The sequence below is a fragment of the Triplophysa rosa genome, linkage group LG22 (assembly GCF_024868665.1).
Source record: "Triplophysa rosa linkage group LG22, Trosa_1v2, whole genome shotgun sequence".
Lineage (NCBI taxonomy): Eukaryota > Metazoa > Chordata > Actinopteri > Cypriniformes > Nemacheilidae > Triplophysa > Triplophysa rosa.
The window spans coordinates 18,539,047-18,558,916 of record NC_079911.1 but is presented as its reverse complement, the minus strand read 5'-3'; the positions used below and the strand labels follow the sequence as shown (position 1 = coordinate 18,558,916).

Below are 19,870 nucleotides of genomic sequence, written 5' to 3'. Positions count from 1 at the left end.
GTATAAATTGAATGATATAAATTAAATGTATAACCTATGAATTATATTATATAATCTCATAGGTGATCTTAATAATCGTCTCCTGCATTTCAATAGCCTTATAGGCTACATTTAAAGCCAAACACAATCAGACTTTTAATAGGTCACCTTTCTTTAGTTTATGAAGCTTATGGGCTAATTATGTAATTCTCATTATATATACAACAAGAAAGTGCAAACCGACTTCTTTGCCTTTGAAAAACATCGGCTTGATTGAATAAGCATTTGTGTTTCCACAAGACATGTGCCATCAAAGAGACTGTATTAGCAATTGCCAGTCATTCATAAAAATATACACATGTAACACGTTATACACAGTTGTGTATGACATCACTACGTTGCTTCTCATATAAACTTTATTATCCAGACCATTGTCAGTGGGCTTTTGAGGAGAGCGATCATGTCTCCCCAACGCCTGTCGCAGTGCTTGCGCATGCGCACACGAGCTCGCCCGTCAGGTCGAAAGCAGCCGAAGAGGAACGAGAGAAAACGATCCGCGTCCCACTATTTGGCAGGAAGGTCGGTTGCGCAGCGCCAGTCGCGTCCGCCGGCGGCGCACAATTTGGCAACGGGGAAAGGGAGGGCAGGAGCTCGGCCGCATTCGGGGCCGCCTGCGCTCATCAAACGCTGCTCATTGAACAGACAGTGAAGCAGAGCTGGAGTGGAAATATGTGTTATGCCGTAATATGCGTGACTTTCTAAAATATTATCGGGGTAAGCGAGCATCCACGCCATTAATGTCACATTTATGCTTGGTACTTTAATAAAAAAAGAGCGAAACGCGAAAAATTGTGGTGAAATCTGCAGAGGGGGAGGTAACGGGGGTTCGGGGCGAGCTGTGGGGACGCTTGGTCCAGACGGTTCTGTTGAAAATGTGTTTCTTCTGCTTCCTTTGTTTCTGCTGCGGGACTGTAAATAAGCGCTTGAGCCAAAATGGCGGCCGGAGCCGTTGAGCTGCTTCGAGCTAGTGCACTGCGTTTAGACATTAAAACGACACATTTGCGTTACTGTGAACTGTTTCTTTAGCTGCATGTCCACACTGTGTGCTTTATCTGGCCTCTTAGCATTTAAAACAAGGTGTTGGGGTGCGTTTGCGAGGAATGGTTGATGCTCAATAAGGATTGTTAGCGAGCTCGAGGCGGTTAGCTAGACAAATTTGAAATGGAGATATTCGCTCTCTAAAGTGGGCATTTATGTACTCTTTAAGTCTCGTTTGGGTCGTTTAATTGGTAAAATGGAGTATAACTGCGATGTATTGTCTTCCATTTGTCTCGTCAGGTCTGCAAAGACCATTAACATGCTCGTTTTTTTCTCTTCAGAGTGCACCTTAATCTCACAAACTCAGATTTAACCGTATACGTGTGCATATAGTGAAGATGGGTCAGCTTGCAAGTCATTTAGCCTGTTAATGGCAGCAGTGAAACCCAATCTTGCCAACTGATCTCACTGCATTGTTGAGGGTTCTGGCCAATTTGAAATGTAAGGTCTTGAATTCATTAGTGGGAATGAAGTGGTCTCATCTAATGCTCACTGGTCAGGTTGCAGTGAGACAGTCTACTGGATTTTTTACTGCACTATTGAAATGCATGATGGGGGGGGCGGTTCATTTGGATTTGTCTGCTGGAGAGTTTTGTAAGGGCACCTCTGGAGGTTTCATTGATCAATTAGGCTTGTAAAAGTGAGATTACGGAGGAGAAAGAGACACACTGGTGGGTTTAAGCTCAGGACACCAGGTGGGTTTGGTTAAAGCATGTTTTTATGATATAATTGTATTATTTTTGTGTTCCACCACCACCACCCACCCCCAATAAAGCAAAACATAACCACATGTATTGCATTTTAGTCATGCTTAAAGTATAGCTGTTTTGGGTGATTGTTATGGGTTTTATGTAATACTATTTTTATAAGCACTTATTTTACTGGCAATATTTGAAAAGGGAAAATGTGAGTTTAACATTGAATTTGACAATACTTTTCTAATATGATCGTTCTACGTGTTCTGGTTTACTTTGTTAAAAGGCATGTTATGAAATTGTATTTAATAACACGATTATACTGCATCATTGAGCTGTAAATTCTCTATTATTGTATTCGCCGTTGTCAGATGCTATCATTATAACAGCCGCTGGTCAACATTTGATGCAGTTCAGTGCTTCTGCTTCTACAGCAAAACTATTAGATTCTCACACACTGGATATAATGCATATCCAAAATTGCTTCATCATCCATGTGCAGATCTTTAATACAATATAATGGAGCACTATTAGAGCCAATATTTTGACAGCGTTGTGGAGCCATTATTAGAAATGGGGGCATGAAAATATATAAGCAAAAAATGCATGATTCTCAAGAACATGTTTGTGTCATTTTACCCCCAAAAATAAAAGGTGATATGCAAACGTTTTGGGAGCATTAATTGTTTTGATGAAAATTTAAACATTTTCTCATTATTATAAAATAAAGAAAATATAAACTATTTGTGCATTATAGTAATATTTATTGTACTAACAAAAACATTGGCAAAAATCAATGTTATGTTTTTACTGTGTTTGTTTTTAAGTTATTTTTACTTAATCAAAAAAATAAACTGCAGTTTGATTGATATTACTTGGAATGCACAAAAAAACATGATTTGAGAAATTTTTTAGAAACTGAGTTATACAGCAGAAAATGAAAATAATTGTGAAGAATTACAAAATGATTGTGAAGGACAACGTCCAGCCAGAAATTAGGAAAGCTCATTTTTTGAATGAAAATATTGAAAAATAAGTAAAAAAAATATTTATATATATATATATATATATATATATATAATACATTTATTTATATAATAATAAAATATTATTAGAGAGATGAGCAGAATCTAAAATTAAAGGATGGAATATGTTTTAAGAATGCCTGATTTGCTGCCAGATGAACTCTGTTCTTGATATATTGCGTTAGGATTGCGCTACGGCCTGTTCACATGCAGTGGATTGATTAGTAAATAATGTAAATTCTGGTTTAAAATTTATCTGGTAGAACAAATTAGTTCACCAGCATCAAACAGAGCTTGACTTTTTTATATGCTGTAGTGTAACAGGGTTGAGTGAAGCGGTTTTGTGCTTGTAGTGCTCTGTTGTGTTGTACAACATGCTTGACTTGCTGAGTAATGAGCGTCATGTCATTTGTAATCTGCTCTGGTTTCTTTGGTATTTTGAGCGTTGGGACGTCACAAGAACATATTTGGGTCTGTAATTGATTTAATGAATAAAGGGCCTGAAGTATGAATGTTGCGTATGCACAATGTGGACAGAAATGTGTGTATGATGTCGCACAGACATTGCCTTCCTTTGTTGTGCTAACTTTCCAAAATCTTAATGCCTGTAGTTTTTGCAGTAATGAAATTAAGGGTTACCGCAGTAGTCTCTCGTAGTCTGGTATGAAACAGTAACGCAACTCGCCACAAGGCTTTGAAAAAAATCACATTTAATTTGACTCTCGTGGCTCATTAACATTGAGGATCTTTGGCGCGATTCATCAGCGTGTCAGAGGATTTATCTATCTAATGAAAATATGACCAGAATACACAGGTTACACAGACGTTTAAGATACTGTACTTTTATTTTCCAGGTTGCTGAATCCCTTCAAGTGGAAGTGTGGATTATCATTCATTCCGGCCCTGAGTGGCCTGACACAAACCGTTCTGTCCACACAACACCGAGCACCAAACCCAGACGGGCATCAGGGGGGCAACATTTTTTCTGTTTATGTGAGCGCCCCCTTTAGGTTGAACCCCTCCCCTTTACCCTTATTTTTATCTCATTAGAAAGAGTAAAATAGATCTTATCGCCCTAGTGTGGCAGCTGGGCTGCCCCCCCACACACAGATGAATGAAGACCCCATTCGGGAAGAGCACTGCCCAGAGATCCAGAGCTGATAACGGTATGTGCTCTCGTTTTTGTGGACATTGCTTGTTTAATTTTAAGGGGAAATATCGCGCACTTTTGAGTTTTTTATTAATGGAGCTGCAGAGGAGCAATTCCTCATTTTGAGGCTTGTTGAGGTCAGGTGTGCTGAAGGTGTTCAGACTTAGTATTTGTAAAAACAGTGGAAAACTACTTGGAAGACCTTCACGGCCGCATAACAACTAGGGCTGTGTATTGGCAAGTGCCTCCCGATACGATACATATCACGATAGATGGGTCAGATACAATATATTTCTATGTATTTCGATACGATACACATTTGCGATATATTGCAATACTTTAAATAGAAAATGTAAAAAGTAGAGCTAGAAATACAACATGCTGTGCACCACCGGGGGGTTTCTGCAAGGATAAGTGTAAAACATCCCTTACCTCTGCAGAGTGGCCATGATGTGCGATGCATGGACCTTTAGATCAGCGGTTTGGCTTCTCAAACTGTGGATTGCGCCCCTCAAGTGGGTAGCACAGGGGACTAGGGCGGCTCACGCAAGTCACTTGGCTGTTGTGGTGCATTACAGTTAAAACACTGAACATGGGCAGTATAAACCTCTGGTTCATCCGTGCTGTAAATGCACTGGTGTCACATCCGTGAAAGCACAATAAATGTCATTGTTACTTTTCTTAATAAACTTTTTTACCAAGTGACTTGTGTCCTGACTTGCGAAGCCTACAAACAGCATTATTTTATATCTCATTACTCAACTCATTACTCCATGACTTATTTTGAAAACCAAAGCACACTCACACATCAGCTCTGAGAGCTCCAAGCCTTCTTATATTTTTAGCCATGTTCACTTCCACTTACTTTTGGCCGTATGTATATGACATGATTTAAAAACATATATCGATAGTAGAGGTATCGCTATCGATACACTATCGAAAAAACAAATATTGCGATAGTTACATGTATCGATATTTTTGCGCAGCCCTAATAACAACACCCTAGCATCCATCTACGACCTCCTAGCATGATCAAGCACCTTGTCTTTTTTTCATGTTAAATGTTGCTTTTTTTGTGGATTACTATTATTTCTTTAGAATTTTTACCTTGAATGGTAAATTTCATTTTATTGACTTCGCAATATGTGCAATATACTTCTTCAATGTTAATATGTATTAATGGGATGGTTCACATAAAAATGAAAGCTCTTTCATCATTTGCTCACCCTTATGTCATTCCAATAACTTTCTTCTGCACAACACAAAAGAAGATATTTTAAAGAATGTTGATAACCAACAACATTGAACCCCATTGACTTCCATTGTATGAACACAGAACCACCGAGACATTTCTCAAAAAGAATAAAGAATAAAAAGAATAACACTGCGGTGTGTCACATGATAAGCAGTGCCGCGTCGCCATGGAAATGTCAAAGCCCCACTGCAATGCCTTGGAACGCGCAGCATTATTTGATGTGTTGACGTAATTTCAACTGAAAAATGCAGAGAGCGGGAGACATATCGAGTGACCTTGTCCCCTTTCAAAATAACCAATAGCGTTTCGTTTACGGCACACAGTCAGCCTGGCAAAGCTGCATTTAACAGCGTAATAGCCACACACAGTTGTGTAAAAGTCTATCGAAAAGAATAGTAAGATCAGTGATACCAGTGTCATTTGAAGCTTGTTATTTAAGTTGGTGACTGAGTGACACTGGCGTTTGTCTTCTCCTTTACTCATCAAGGCTGTGATGTCTGGTCTCTTACATAGAGCCTTAACATACAACATTCTGTATAGACTTGAAACGGGTCAGATACGTTTTGTTTGCAAATGGTCAGCTCTGTGATATCGTGTCTCTGAACCGGAGTGACAAAAACTCGAAATTAAAACTTTAATGTTAATGGTAACACTGTCTTGATCATCCCCCCTCCCATCTAGTGCATTATGTCTCATTCACCATGTAGGACATAACAAATGTGCAAGCAAGTGGCTGATTGAGGCGCCGCTTCCGCAGCTCTCATAGTGAAGGGGGCGGGACTCCTCAGATTCTAAAGCGGATTTGATTGGACGAGAGGCTTAAGTGTAGCATGATGTGTTGAGCGCACGTGCCAGACTGTCCGTTTTGAAGGCTTATATCTTCTAAATGGGAATTTTGTCAGCACGCAGGAGCATATCAGTTTATTGACGTCCTTGAGGCTCACTTATTTTTAATAAAAGGAAGAAAACTTTCATTTTGATTTCACTGGGCCTTTAAAGTGATACCTCTTGACGGTTGCCTTGGAAAAGCTAGTCAAACACTCTAACTAGTCACTGTAGCTAGTCAAACACTGAAACGGGTGTCACAGCCAAAAGGCAGAACAAGTGAAAAGCACTCTAGAGACTTTTGCACAAAAATAGCACTTTTTGGTCTTTAATGGTGGTGCTGTCACTTTTTTCTTTTTTTCCCTGTTAATTATTAAGAGTTTCGGAAAACATTGTTTGGTCTTATAAGATAAATAAAAACATGCACTGAAAAGTTATGTAGATGGTTGATTATTCATAATTTTTTTCATAGACTAAAAAAAGCTTTTAAAATATGCAAACTGGCAATATTAAAGCAGTTCAAAACATCTTCCCTTAAAACGGTATTGGTCTCGACTAACGTTATTTAAATAAAGTTTCGGTTAAAGGAATATGACTTCAGTCAGAAGAATTTTCACTTTAATCCATGCATTCCAGAAGAACAGAGAATGTAAAGATTCATCACAAGAAAAATTATTGATTATTTTGAACTCATTTGCATTTTATGTTATTGCAGGGCATGCTGGTGTCTCTGCAAATATGATGAAGAAAAAGAATTCTCATAAGTAAGTGTTTGTGTATTACCACTTTATAATGTGGTTATTAGATTAAGGGTGGGTTGCACCAACAAGGATTAGCCTTAAATCTAGACTAAATCGAGGTTTGTTTAATAATTCTGCTGCACCAAACTGTAAACCTTGTTTAAAATAATCAGGTTTATATCTAAGCTATCATTTGAGCCTGGTTTTAATTTTACGGTAAATCTAGATTAACTTTAACTCTGGTTTATCTCTCACTTGGGGATTAACTTTAAGCTTGCAACTGATTAGGTTTAAATAATAAAAAACACATATCTATAATAAAATGTGTGGGGGAAATGAGCAGAAACAGACACATAAGCGTCAAGTCGTGCTTCAGTGATGTGTTTAGTATAAATAAAAATGGAATAAATAAAACACCTCAGCACGAGTGAGGGCACGGCGGTTTGAGAAACTGGGTGGTTGGCTGTAAAGCGTCAAGTTCAAGATGCCCTGATTTCTTATCCAATACATAAGCACGATGTCTGTGATTAAACGGAAAAGGCCGAGATCCTGAGAAGAGTAGCTAGTTATTTTAGCGGCCTGTCTAAATTGTGGTCCGGTCCCGAACAGGCGCACCTCAGCCGGCGGTGCTGCCGCAAACAGCCCCAGAACACGACCGAGGACGACCCCTGGAAATGCAGTCGCCTACCGGGGACGTTCGCAGCGGGGTCCACCTGCTCGTGATTCCCGTACTGTGTCTTCTCTCTTATGTCTGCTCCAGTCGCGAGCTGCAGGATAATGATGCTGTCATGGCCCTCAAGGCTTGTGAAATGTGTTTACGGACGATCAGACTGATCAACGAATTATCCAGAGAGAGGTTTTAAATGGCAAAATGATGTTTCTTTTACATTCACGAGATGTTTTTCCTTTCAAGATATCAGTGAAACACTGTTGCTGTATAGTTACACCGGCAAAATCCATCATGGCAGACCAAATGAATCGCATATGACGGTTTAAATACAGGTTAAAGGTTTAATCCACGATTCGTCGATCTCGGTTTAAAATTAAGTGGTGCAACGCAATTTGAATGAAAATAAAACTAGGATCAACAAACCCTAGATTAGGTCTAAACTTTGTTTACTTTAATCCTTGTTGGTGCAACCCACCCTAATTCTATTTGTATTTTTTATTCCTGACATGCATGTTGTCTTGTTGAAAATACGGCTTTGTTTGAAAAAGTTTTAAATTACGAAAGCCGATCGAATGCTGTTTCATGTTTACTTTAAATATTAATTGTTGAGAGATGTTAACTGCTGATACGTGATTGACGCGCTCCCACAGGAAGCACAAAACCAGCGTAGGGCCCACGAAAGCCGTGGCTCAGCCCAGACGGAATATCGTGGGATGTCGTATCCAGCACATCTGGAAGGAGGGCAGCGGGGCGGCGTCACAGTGGAAAGGGACCGTCTTGGACCAGGTGCCCGTCAACCCGTCGCTGTACCTTATCAAATACGACGGCTTTGACTGCGTCTACGGCCTGGAGCTACACAAAGACGAGAGGGTGCAGGGGCTGGAGATTCTACCTGACAGACTAGGTACATCCAGAACAAACTCATTGCTTTATTGAAGAATTATTTATTTATTATTTCCCATCCTGCCGTTCGTAATGTGTCTCGCTCCCCTTGTGTGTCTTTTAGCATCTTCGCGCATCAGTGACGCCCACCTGGCAGACACTATGATCGGTAAAGCTGTGGAGCACATGTTCGAGACGGAGGACGGCACTAAGAACGAGTGGAGAGGGATGGTCCTTGCTCGAGCGCCCATCATGAACACATGGTTTTATATCACGTATGAGAAAGACCCCGTGCTTTACATGTACCAGCTGCTGGATGACTATAAAGACGGAGATTTGAGGATCATGCCAGACTCTAGTACGTTCGTTCAGTGTTTTGTTCTAGTTAAGTTCAAAATAATTGTAGATTTGAAAAGAGTTGCTTGTAAAGGCCGCGTTGCTTTGGTCATTTTAAGATGATTTCTACATTCCGGTTTGTTTTGGTCCGTTGCAGATGACTCGCCCCCAGCGGAGCGTGAGCCGGGTGAGGTCGTGGACAGCCTCGTCGGGAAGCAGGTGGAATATGCCAAAGAGGACGGCTCTAAACGAACTGGCATGGTTATCCATCAGGTGGAGGCCAAACCTTCCGTCTACTTCATCAAGTTCGACGACGACTTTCACATTTACGTCTATGACCTTGTGAAAACATCGTAGGTGCGAAACGCTGGTAGGCCGAGGAGAGGGGAGGAACTTCACGTACCATGTGCTCCACAAACTTTGCCAAAAGTTATCTTTGGAACATTTCTCGTAACATCTCTTGGAAATGGATTGACGGATATTTCAGTGGAACCTTGGATTACCACTAGTCAAGTGTCTCTTATCGTTGAACGGTTAGCAGGACTTCACATCCCCCGACATACACGTAGCTTAACACTCAGAGGTTTGCCTCGAGAGTTTCCCATTCCTGTTGGTGCCAGTGCTTATTACGAAGACGTGTTATTTTTCATCGTAAAACCAGAGGTTTGTTTCTGTTACGTATGACCATTAAAACAACACCATTCTCTGAAAATCTGGGCTGCAGTGGGGGTTTCTGACGCAAACGTGTTACTGCGGTCACCTTGGGTTATGCCATCATACATGATGTAAAGTACAAGGCGAAAATCGAGCTAGTTGTAGTAGTGGGAAATTAAAAAGCCTTTGCTTTTTGGATCATTCAAAAGCTGCTGAATGTCAGACGGGGGAAACGTAGGGAGCGTCTGGGATGTCGTCTGCGTAAGTGCCGTGAGATGAAGGGCAGGAAGCTGGCAGTATAAAGTAGCCCGGGGAAATCGTCCTCTTGTCTGTAAACTAGACGGACTCGAGGAGAGCAATCTGTCGTGTAACACAATTCACTGTCCTTGATGTCTTTGCAGATGTCTTTTATTGCGAGGATGGCAAGCGGAAGGTTTTTGGTTGCCAGATGCGTCTCGTTTTAGCCCTCCGCTAGAGAGAACTGTGCACACGGGCACTGCCGTCGACAACACTTTAACATTTGTGGTAGAAACCCCAACATCATGTATTATGTTGTTATAGTTTTTTGTATTTTGTTCCCTATTTTTATATATATGTATCGTCACCACTCATAAACGCTAACGCAGCTATTATCGTAAGCACTAAATGTAAAGTCTGCGTAAGATTAAAGCGCTTATTTAGTCCCCTTGTTTGTTTTCACCGATTTTCGTAACATTTCGGAACGTTTATAAATAAACATTTTTATGCTTTCGTTTTACTTCATGGGCTTCATTTAATGTTTAAAAAAGGCCCACTAATTTTAATTTTATTTGACATTTTTAAATATATTTGCAAGTTTTCTTGAGTATTAGCGATGATATGGTGCAGAAAAATGTGTTTGATTAGAACATGATTTCGGCTCTTACCGCATTTTCAAGGTTCCCCAAAGTATTGATGCGTAAAGTGTTTAATCCTGAACATGTAATGTTAGATGCAATAACAGAAAAAGTATTCAGGAATTTCGTCGTAAACCGTTCACCCCATTTTTGTCATGTGACTTATCAGCCTTTGGGAGATTTGCTGTCTCAGATTCTCCATTCTGCCTGTCTGAGAGCCTAAAAGTTTGTGCCTCAACATTATCCTCCAGCATCTTTTTTATGTGTATTTTGTCTGTAAGTGGTTTACGTTTTCATTAGACTCGAAGGCCCCCCCCCCTCTAAGGAATGTTACAGTTGAAAGAAACTTGCAGCTACATGTGTTTTTCATTATTACTGCGTTTTCTGCCATTGGTTACCGTCTTTGCGTTTTGACACTTAAGACACACAATGTTGAGCGTGAGAGCTGCTCTCGATGTGATGCTCATGAAGACAGGGGTCATAATTCAACTCGGGATGAAAGGGAAAAGAAAAAGAGGCCTGTTTGTGAAATCATAGTTTTTTTTATTGTGGCAATATTTTCATCACAATTGAGCACATTTTTCTTCTGATTCTCATCAATGTAGTGTGAGCTAATTGTGTTACTGTAATACAGTATGAAAAACCATCCAAATCAAAACAAATATGGCCATGATGTGTACTCGCCAGTGCTAACAAAAAGTGTGCTTCATTGCCATGAAAAATATGATTTTTTTTACGCAAAATGCAATTTCTTATGATTTTGGGTTGAAGCATGAGCCCCTGCATTTGTTGACCGCTTTTATGACATTCACCCGATTGTTTTGTTTTGTTTTGTTTTGATCTTAATGCGCTGCGTTCTCTTTTCTGTTATATATCAAGATGTTTGTGATTCTCCAAGTTTCGACCTTGAATCTTTAATGCAGGCGACCCGCTCGGCTTACCAAAAACAGCACCGGTGGTCATCAGGTTTAGTGACCTCAGCGCAGAGGTAACAACTTGGGACTGTTCTATATTTAAAATGAAAGCTAGGTCACTGTTAAGAGGCGAACAGCATTACGCACCCTCACTACATCCACATGCACTTACCAAATCGCCATTGATAGGGTCGTGTCTTATTCAAAATGGAAAACAGACGTGTCAATATGCAAATGGACCTAAAAAAAACCTTAGAAAAGACATATTCAAGGATTGGCCTTTTACATGTACCTACTGTAGTATTGTACTGTGTTTTGATGTCAGGTCGACGTGGGAAAAAAATGAAATACGAAAATTAGACCGTTCTTTTTGCATGATAAAAGTAGAGTTGTTCTTGTATGTTAGTGTGATGCATGTGTTCTTGTCGTTTTTATTTTGGCTATTTGTTCTCTAAATGAAAGTTTATGTTTATTGTGTTGCTAATCGTGACGTTTCTGTTCTGGTTTTGAATCCATTTAAAAAAAACTAAAAGGTTAAACTAAGTATTTTATTTCTGCTATGCTCTATAAGATCAAATACACTGGTGTTGTGTGTGGCGTGCCAATTGGGATGCAATGTACCAGTGTTAAACAGCATTTGAGGGATCATAACCTTTTTTGATACTGTTCTGCTGCAGGACTATGTTTGTTTTTATGAAGAGTGCCATATTTAACGAAGAAACAGGCCTTACGTGATCGGGACAGAAGGAAAACCGAATTTATATGTCGAGCGAGCGAACGTGTGCATGTTTGTAACGGAACATATCGAACTCAACCTTGTAGGTATAGAAGTAGAGGAAATATCAGATGTTCTTCTATAAATGCACAGTATAACTACGTGGAGAGAAGCGAACGTATGGTCCCTTTAAGATGCTGTTGCTCCTCAATTACTTTGTATAAAAAAAGTCCGAAAAGAATTAAAAAGAAAATTTGATTATTGCAGATACATGTATAGATCAATTTTACTGTTCTTTCACGCATAGGTAACCGGCTTCTATTGGACCTGATCTGTTTTTGTCCTTTTTTTAACATGTAGATAGTTCAGTTTATTTTCATTTAAGTATAAACACATTTAAAAACCTGTTACTTAATTCATTAAGTAAATTTTATAATTATTATGTAAGTCTATCCTTATAAGATTAAAAAAATTAATGTGAATTTGTGTCTGTGAATTTTTTCCACTGTGGTTCTCAAATGACAATATTTGCTGGGTGTGTAAGTGATATATGAAAATATATTTGTGGTTAAAAGTAAAATTCAGTTATTTGGGGATGTAAATGTCAGGATTGAGCCATTTATTTAAAGATGAAATTTTGGTTAAAATTATTAAAAATGAGATCGTTAATGGTAATGATGTGCAAGTAAGGTTTTGTGGGAAATGTCAGTTAACTCAACCCACCTTTAATGTGAAATCGAAGTAAATTCACAAATTGCTTGTTCATAAAACACGTCGAGCATATCTACATTAATTACAGTAGTTTAGGTATCACGAAGGGGAGTTGGGGCCTTGCAACACAATTCATTAAACTTTGTAAGACTTTTTATTTTGCACTAGTTTACGACGTATTTCTCTTTTCAAAATGGGGATTTGTTGAAACTAAATCTGGCAACCGCGATCAGAGCCATTTCGGTTGACTCGCACAGAAACGCGCAAGGGTTCACAAAACTTGTCGGTATCTTGAGAGCGTCATATACAGCGTCTGTTGTATATATATATATATATATTTAGCTTGGTTGTGGCCTTATGAATATTGTTTACTTTACACTAGTTTATTTTTTTCAGCATCTTTGCACTAGTTCATGGCGAGTTTTTCAAACGGGGTCTTCTTTTACATAAACCTGGCAACCACGCTCAGAACCATAAACTTGACAGCAGCCAGCAAATCAGTGCGCATACGTAACATTGCGTCATTAATATTCATAAACAGACTTGTCATAGTAGGAAGCGGTCTGTAAATGCGCGACCCTGCAAGTTAAGCTGTCAAAAGACTCGCCGGAGCTCTCAGGATCATTATAATCGGTAGTGCTATTCACATTTAAAACTTAAAAAACACGTTGTACGACACAAATCAGACTCACAACAACAACGATTTGTCCAGGAATAGTTGCTTAGGACACTTCATTTGCAGAGCGCGGCTTACCTGGACGCGCACCTGTGATCTTCAGCTATGGTTGAGGTTTTTTCGGGGCGAACACTCGTGAATAAAGAGGGAGATCTGGTCGATCCGGAGGAAGGTCTCAGAAATAAAGTGGTTGGCCTGTACTTCTCGGGCGGGTGGTGTCCACCCTGCAGAGATTTTACACCACTGCTGTGTGATTTCTTCACGGAGCTGGTGGAGGAGACCGAACCGCCTGCCCAGTTTGAAATCGTGTTCATATCATCGGATAAATCCGCGGAAGACATGGTGGAGTATTATCATGACATGCACGGAGACTGGCTGGCCCTGCCCTGGTCAGATCCATATAAACAGTGAGTAGACACTTGACACGTTACATTTTGATTTGGAGTGCATCATATAAGTTGTAAGAAAGCCCTCTTGTTGCAATGTTAAAAAATGAACATTTTAAACCTGTATGACTTTCTTCTGAAGAACACAAGATATTGACAAAAATGTTGACAGCCAAACATTGACCCCCATTGACTTCCATTGTATGGACACAAAACCACTGAGACGTTTCTCAAAATATCTTCTTTTGTGCACCACAGAAGAACGTCATAAACAGGTTTTGAAAGACAAGAGAGTGAATAAACAGATTGTTTTGGTTGATTTATCCCTTTAAGTGACACAGTAACCTCCTGTAAGAGGTTTATTGCACACACACACACACACACTTTGAGGATTATGTTTAAATATAGACTGTAGTGTAGTGGCAATGCTTACTGTCATGATGCATGTTCCCGACATTTTATTGCAAGAATAAAACAAGATCATGGGAACCTGGAAAATCAAGGAATTGACAACATGGCAAAGTTTAAAAATGCTATCGAAAGTCTTCTTTATAATATAAAATTAAGTTTTAAAAGTCACAGTATGTTGCTGATATGAAGACGTGTAACATGCCATAACTCCATCTTATACTAATTTAAAAAGCATTGTAGTTATTGGGAAAATATGAAGTCACTTTAAAAATGTCAAATTGGGATCATGATTTTAAGAAGTTTTTACATTTACATTTAAATATAAAATGAATCAAAATAAAATGAATATTTCTAATTTACAGCAACTCACAATTGACTGAATGTGAACATGTTTTCTGCTTCTTTTCGCAGTGAACTGAAGAAGAGATACAACATCACAGCTGTGCCGAAGCTGGTGATTGTGAAGGAGAACGGTCAGGTTATCACTGACAAAGGCAGAAAGCAGATTCGGGATCAAGGTCTGGCCTGTTTCCGGAGTTGGGTTGAGGTGGCAGAAATCTTCCAGAATTTTCAAGCTTAGGAAACATGTGGACTGGTTTCATGGGTCCCACTAAATCCCCGAGGGCTACTGACGCTGTTGTGCGATTTTAGCTTTAGAAAAGAGCCAGAACATTTTTATGCAATTTTACAAAAGAGCTTTAACCTATGTTTTACAAAGACGTCTATTTAAAAATCTTTTGCTACATCATTTTGAATGTAATTTATACAGCTGCTTTTATAAGAATATCTATTTTCCTTAATGCTGTGAATGTGTGCATATTCTCTACTGGTTAAATAACGTCGAGTTCGTACTTGAAGAAGAACAGCAGATGTTTACTGGTTGTGTTGCATCTAAGTCATTTCTATTCCTCAGCGTCTCATTAAAGTTCTCATAAACGGTCCTTTGAGAGTCTTTTTCCATAACACACGGTTCCCTGTTGCTATCTGTTTTGCTTTTCGTTGCACAACAAGCAGCAAACTCATTCCTTCAGTATGTCAACAGTGATGAGAATAATGAACGTTTAATCTGCAGAGAGCAGAGCTCTGGGATCTCGATTTCTCATCACAACTGCACTATCGCTATACATGTCTATTCAACTAAGCAAAGGAGTCAAAGTGATAGTTCACCCAAAAATGAAAATTCTATTATCATTTACTTATACTTGTGTCATTCCAAACGTGTATGACTTTCTGTCCTCCACAGAACACAAAAGGAGGTATTTTGTAGAATTTTGGCAACCGAACAACGGCGGTCAGTGGGTACCGGTGTTGTTCAGTTACCAACATTCCTCAACATATCTTCTTTTGTGTTCTGCCGAAGGAATAAAGTCATGGTTTAGTTCCTGTAGTAATAAATAAAGTTTGACAAGTCAAAACCTAATACAATCTAGAAAGAACAAAATTGATTCCACCTTTTAAATGCCTGTCAAAGTTGTAAAAGTTCACGTTCGGTTGATTTCTTAAGCACATTTCAAAACAGCACCGAAGTGTTTTACAATAACATCACAAGGGACACAAAAACTAAGAACACAGAGAATTAGGAGCACCAAGAAATGATCAAACCCATGTATTAAAAGACAAAGACAAGGTAAAAGCCTTGACTTTTTATGACTACACCACTAGAGGGCGCTTTCATCTGCGTTTTTATCATTCCATTTCTCATCAAAGTGTGTTTCTGTATTTTAACACTTTAGATTAGTCAAATGCATTTTTATATGCCTGAATAAGATTTATAATCTAAATATTTCTTAAAATGAGTCATGATGATATAAACATTCATTTATGATAAGTTAAGTCCAGTAAATAAATGCAAACCTGACATTATAGATTTACTTTAAACAATATCTGCCAAATGTGCGCTAAATATGTTTTACCTTCTCAGATAAAGAAACATACAATTATGTATAACATTCAGCCTTATAAATATTTATTTGTTTTACTAAAAACACATTTATACAGTAGCTATATGTAAATATAGCAGAATTGTTTTCATTCGTCTTGTTTGATTCGTCTGGATCTCTGAATTAACAGAAGAAACAAATGAGGAAATGAAATAACGATTAAAATGAATTTCAACATAATATAATGTTTTTTTAATGCTTATTGTATCACATAATGTACTGCACGTGGTCCCTCTATCCCAAATTCATTTCTCAGATTCACACTGGATTTTTGGTTTCTGGATGAATGCTAAATCCATTACATTCGACAGAAACCGTACTTAAGTCCATAAGCGGAACCATTGTGATGTTTTATGACTGAAACTGGCCTCGGTGACAGAGAAACACACCCTCATCATAAAAACTAAACTGATAAGAGGGTCTAAAGGACGAGCAGGGCATTCACAGAACAGAATCTGCTGGCACGTCACACAAGGGAGTCAAATCTTCAAAAATGAATATGATTTCTTGTTTCTTGTTGATGTTTTTGGTGTGTGGAGGGGTCTCCTCTGTATCAGTGGGTAAGTTGAGGGGTTTTTTCTTGATAATATTTGTAATTCACTCTTTACACCAAGTGCTTCGTACTCTTTTTGAGTCTGATATATAAAGCAGTACTTGCTTCATTGAGGTCATCATAGAATGATAAGAAATGTATTATAATTGTACTAAATATGAATAGTCATTCTTATCTTTTCTTTATAATTGCCATATTATTATGTCCAGGACCATTAAAATGATGGAATTACAATACGTTTTTTCAGGCCTAATGTGCACAGATCCAGTGGATGAGGGCACAGGAGGAGAAAAGCACCTGAAGTTCCACTATGACCCTCAGTCTGGTGTCTGTACGCCTTTCTTCTATAAAGGACAGGGTGGAAACAGCAACCGCTTTGACAGTGATGAAGACTGTCTGAGAGAGTGCTCAGCTAAATACAATGAGATGTATCCAAGTGGTGGTATAACAAACAACCTTTAACAAATCTGTCTTGAGCGTTTCTTGAATTTACATTTGGTAAAAGTGTGTTGCTCTGCTCTTGTGTGTCAGATCTGGTGTGTTCTCTCCCGATGGACCGAGGCGACTGTTTTGCTACCATTCCACAGTATTATTATGACAGTGTTGAGAAGATCTGTCGTTTATTCCTGTATGGAGGCTGTCGGGGGAACGGCAACCGTTTTAAGAGCAGAGAGGACTGTCAGATGATGTGTCTTGGTCAGTTCCTCTCAAATTATATTTATATATGATCTGTTACTGAAATGTGAGGATCACATGTTTAGTTCCTCTGCCTGCGTTGATATAAGTAGCTGAAACACATGCAATTTACACAAACAACTTTTTCATACTTTGGAAAAGATGTAATGAGCGCAACAGATAAAAGTAACCTTGCTGTATTTTTAAAGTAGTTGAAATCCATTCCTAAAGATCCAAGCGTATTATAGTTTAGTGAAACTCAAACTATTAAAACATTTCTGTTAAATGTATTATTTTTCTTCTGTGTGTGTGTGTGTGTGTATTCTGCTCTCTTGGTTTGCTCAAGACAAATTTCTCCTTGGGAGATCAATAAAAGGAACTTTAACTTTAATTAAAGTCAAATAAAATGTTGGCCTAAAATGTCTTGAAAAACTTTATCTAAAAGAAATTTAGAAATGCTGAAATACGTTGAGGCCATAAAATGATAAAGCTGAAAAGGCTTTAATAGCAATATAAAAATAACCAAAAATATACTAAAATGACAACATTTCTAAAAAAGCAAAAAACTGTAATAGCTATGTAAAGATCTTCACATAAAAACAGAAAGTTACATTAGTAAAGAGAACCACATATTATTCATTCATACATATTGAAATACTATTTTTATTTCTTTTGTGAAATCATTAGCTGGTGTATGTTTCAGTTTTTATCTTTGATGTGAGCAGGTTTGTCTGTTCTCTGTTTATCCAGCAGGGGTCAGTCTAACCTATATTCACTTTTTATCAAACCTTTGATTTGATTTTACAGCAAAATCTGGACGCCTGCTGTCTGGTGAAAATGTCCCAAACCCAGACCAAAAGAATGTTGATGCGGGTAATTTCACATTTAAAAGCATAATTTACTTCATTAATACTTATACGAAATAGCAAGTCGTTGACATGTTTGACATGAAACTGTCTTTGCATCATTACAGTTCAATGATGGGTCGTTTATAACATGTATGCATTGTTTTTCAGGGCTGATTGTTGGTGTTGTTGGTGGTCTTGTGTTTGCCGGTGCTGTTATTGCTGCTGTCGTGATGTTTGTCCTGCATAAGTGAGTTTCAACACAGCTCATGAAATCACAGATGGTGTCGGTTCTCTTTCCTGTGTTAAATTATGATGGAACATATTGGAGGGATTAGATTTACCAACACTTAACAGAGATGAACCAAAACCACAACTGAAGAAAATCTCATTGAAATGTTTCTTTTTCTTTTTAGGAAAGGCAAAAAGGCAGAACGAAAGCCAGTGCCGACAAACGATATTGAAATAAACTAGACGATTACTGTTGCAACGTCACTGTTTGTACATAATTTGTGCTTTTATATCCGTTTATCATTTATTCAAGTCATGTTCTCAAAGTGATAAACATTGTTGCTCATTGGTACATATAACGTGTCTTGAATTCAGTTTTTATTTGACTAGAGGTTCGTGAAAAGAAAAAACAGCCTAGCTTAAATTTTCTTTCGTCAGGAGACATCTGAGGACAGAAGTCTGTCCTTACTGTGGTTCTTATTATTGATGACACAACAAATAAATCATAGCAGTTGGTATGTGTTCTGTATTGTTTTGTTTTGTAATGAGGGCTTTTATATTTAATAAAATGAAGACGAAATGAAGTTACTGTCTCATTTATGTAAGTATAGTCATGTTGATTTATTTGGATCACGTGTAGGGTATTGTTCAGTCATGGACAAACAGTGTAATCTGCTCCAATAAAGGTGCTAAAGTAATATGAACATATCATCCACACCCAAGGTGACCTATTTTCATAAAACACACCACGGATATTAAATCACACAAAAAATACAAATTCTGTCATCATTTACTCACCCTGATGTCATTTGTAATTCAAAACCTTTATGAGTCTTTCATCTGTGAAACACAAAAGAAGATATTTTGAGAAATGCCTCAGTGGTTTTTCATACAATGGAAGTGAATGGTGTTCAATGTTGTTTGGTTACCAACGTTCTTCAAAATATTTGTTGTGTTCCGCAGAAGAAAGAAAGTCAAACAGGTTTGTAATGACATGACCCTGTTGAAAAAAACAGCATGCTGGTTTGGTATGTGTTGATGCTGGTTAAAGCTGGTCATGTGCTGATCCTCAGCTGGTTTAAGATGGTCAAACCAGCATTAAAACATACCTAACCCAGCATATGCTGTTTTTTTTCAACAGGGCGAGAATGAATAAATGATGACATTCATTTCATATTTGGGTGACGTATATCATTTTAATGCTATGGTTTAGGACTGGGTCCTCGTCACCTGTGCTAAAAGTATTAAATATCTGCCGTGGGATAGCCTAGCCTACTAGTGAAATGCTTTTGTGCACTTGCTTTGTTTTGAGAAATTACCTGACATAAACTATCCGTAGTGAGAAACTTCAGTCAAAAACATCACTCATTGTTTGATTACAAATGTAAAAAAAACTCATTTATTTCCCAAATGATAACGACATGCCATTTAAAAACAGCGAGGTCATGTGACAACAACGTACACTAGTGCTTACTGTTTTATAAAGTATGCGGTAAAAGTGTATGTGCACGGTATTCCACGTTTCATTGCGAACATGGTCATTTAAATATTACAAAATATTAATACGTTTATATTTGTAAGGAAATGGTTAATAATCGTGTTTAATGATGGGCGGAGCGACGAGCGAGA

At 38.3% G+C, this 19,870-nt stretch overlaps 3 protein-coding genes across 5 annotated transcripts; all 3 read left to right on the top strand.

Moving 5' to 3' along the window:
- The first annotated feature begins 604 nt into the window (after nt 1-604).
- LOC130545728 (spindlin-Z) lies at nt 605-12,289 on the top strand. Of its 3 annotated transcripts, XM_057320439.1 has the most exons (7): nt 605-753; nt 3,652-3,790; nt 3,877-3,963; nt 6,743-6,791; nt 8,088-8,341; nt 8,444-8,677; nt 8,813-12,289. In XM_057320439.1, exons 3-7 carry the CDS (start codon nt 3,912-3,914, stop codon nt 9,010-9,012), a joined length of 789 nt encoding a protein of 262 aa, XP_057176422.1. In that variant the 5' UTR covers nt 605-753; nt 3,652-3,790; nt 3,877-3,911; the 3' UTR covers nt 9,013-12,289. The 3 variants fall into 3 exon arrangements, with proteins under 3 accessions (XP_057176422.1, XP_057176421.1, XP_057176423.1); XM_057320438.1 differs by having other exon boundaries at nt 606-753; nt 3,652-3,963; XM_057320440.1 differs by lacking the exon at nt 605-753 and adding an exon at nt 870-1,772 and having other exon boundaries at nt 3,652-3,963.
- A 785-nt stretch (nt 12,290-13,074) lies between these two features.
- Nucleotides 13,075-14,938, top strand: nxnl2 (nucleoredoxin like 2). Its single transcript, XM_057321532.1, has 2 exons — nt 13,075-13,607; nt 14,409-14,938. Exons 1-2 carry the CDS (start codon nt 13,306-13,308, stop codon nt 14,575-14,577), a joined length of 471 nt encoding a protein of 156 aa, XP_057177515.1. The 5' UTR covers nt 13,075-13,305; the 3' UTR covers nt 14,578-14,938.
- Nucleotides 14,939-16,742: 1,804 nt separating this feature from the next.
- On the top strand, nt 16,743-18,672 carry wu:fb59d01 (uncharacterized protein LOC322379 homolog). The gene is made up of 5 exons (XM_057320458.1): nt 16,743-16,929; nt 17,022-17,186; nt 17,973-18,038; nt 18,182-18,260; nt 18,427-18,672. Exons 1-5 carry the CDS (start codon nt 16,743-16,745, stop codon nt 18,482-18,484), a joined length of 555 nt encoding a protein of 184 aa, XP_057176441.1. The 3' UTR covers nt 18,485-18,672.
- Nucleotides 18,673-19,870: the final 1,198 nt, after the last annotated feature.

Excerpts from the sequence above, each read along its gene's own strand:
- LOC130545728 (XM_057320439.1), top strand. The coding sequence starts at position 3,912 with ATGAAGACCCCATTCGGGAAGAGCACTGCCCAGAGATCCAGAGCTGAT. Across the intron at positions 3,964-6,742 it reads GAGATCCAGAGCTGATAACG|GGCATGCTGGTGTCTCTGCA; the intron begins GTATGTGCTCTC and ends ATGTTATTGCAG. Across the intron at positions 8,342-8,443 it reads GATTCTACCTGACAGACTAG|CATCTTCGCGCATCAGTGAC; the intron begins GTACATCCAGAA and ends TGTGTCTTTTAG.
- nxnl2 (XM_057321532.1), top strand. The coding sequence starts at position 13,306 with ATGGTTGAGGTTTTTTCGGGGCGAACACTCGTGAATAAAGAGGGAGAT. Across the intron at positions 13,608-14,408 it reads TGGTCAGATCCATATAAACA|TGAACTGAAGAAGAGATACA; the intron begins GTGAGTAGACAC and ends TTCTTTTCGCAG.
- wu:fb59d01 (XM_057320458.1), top strand. The coding sequence starts at position 16,743 with ATGTGCACAGATCCAGTGGATGAGGGCACAGGAGGAGAAAAGCACCTG. Across the intron at positions 17,187-17,972 it reads CTGTCAGATGATGTGTCTTG|CAAAATCTGGACGCCTGCTG; the intron begins GTCAGTTCCTCT and ends TTGATTTTACAG. Across the intron at positions 18,261-18,426 it reads GTGATGTTTGTCCTGCATAA|GAAAGGCAAAAAGGCAGAAC; the intron begins GTGAGTTTCAAC and ends TTTTCTTTTTAG.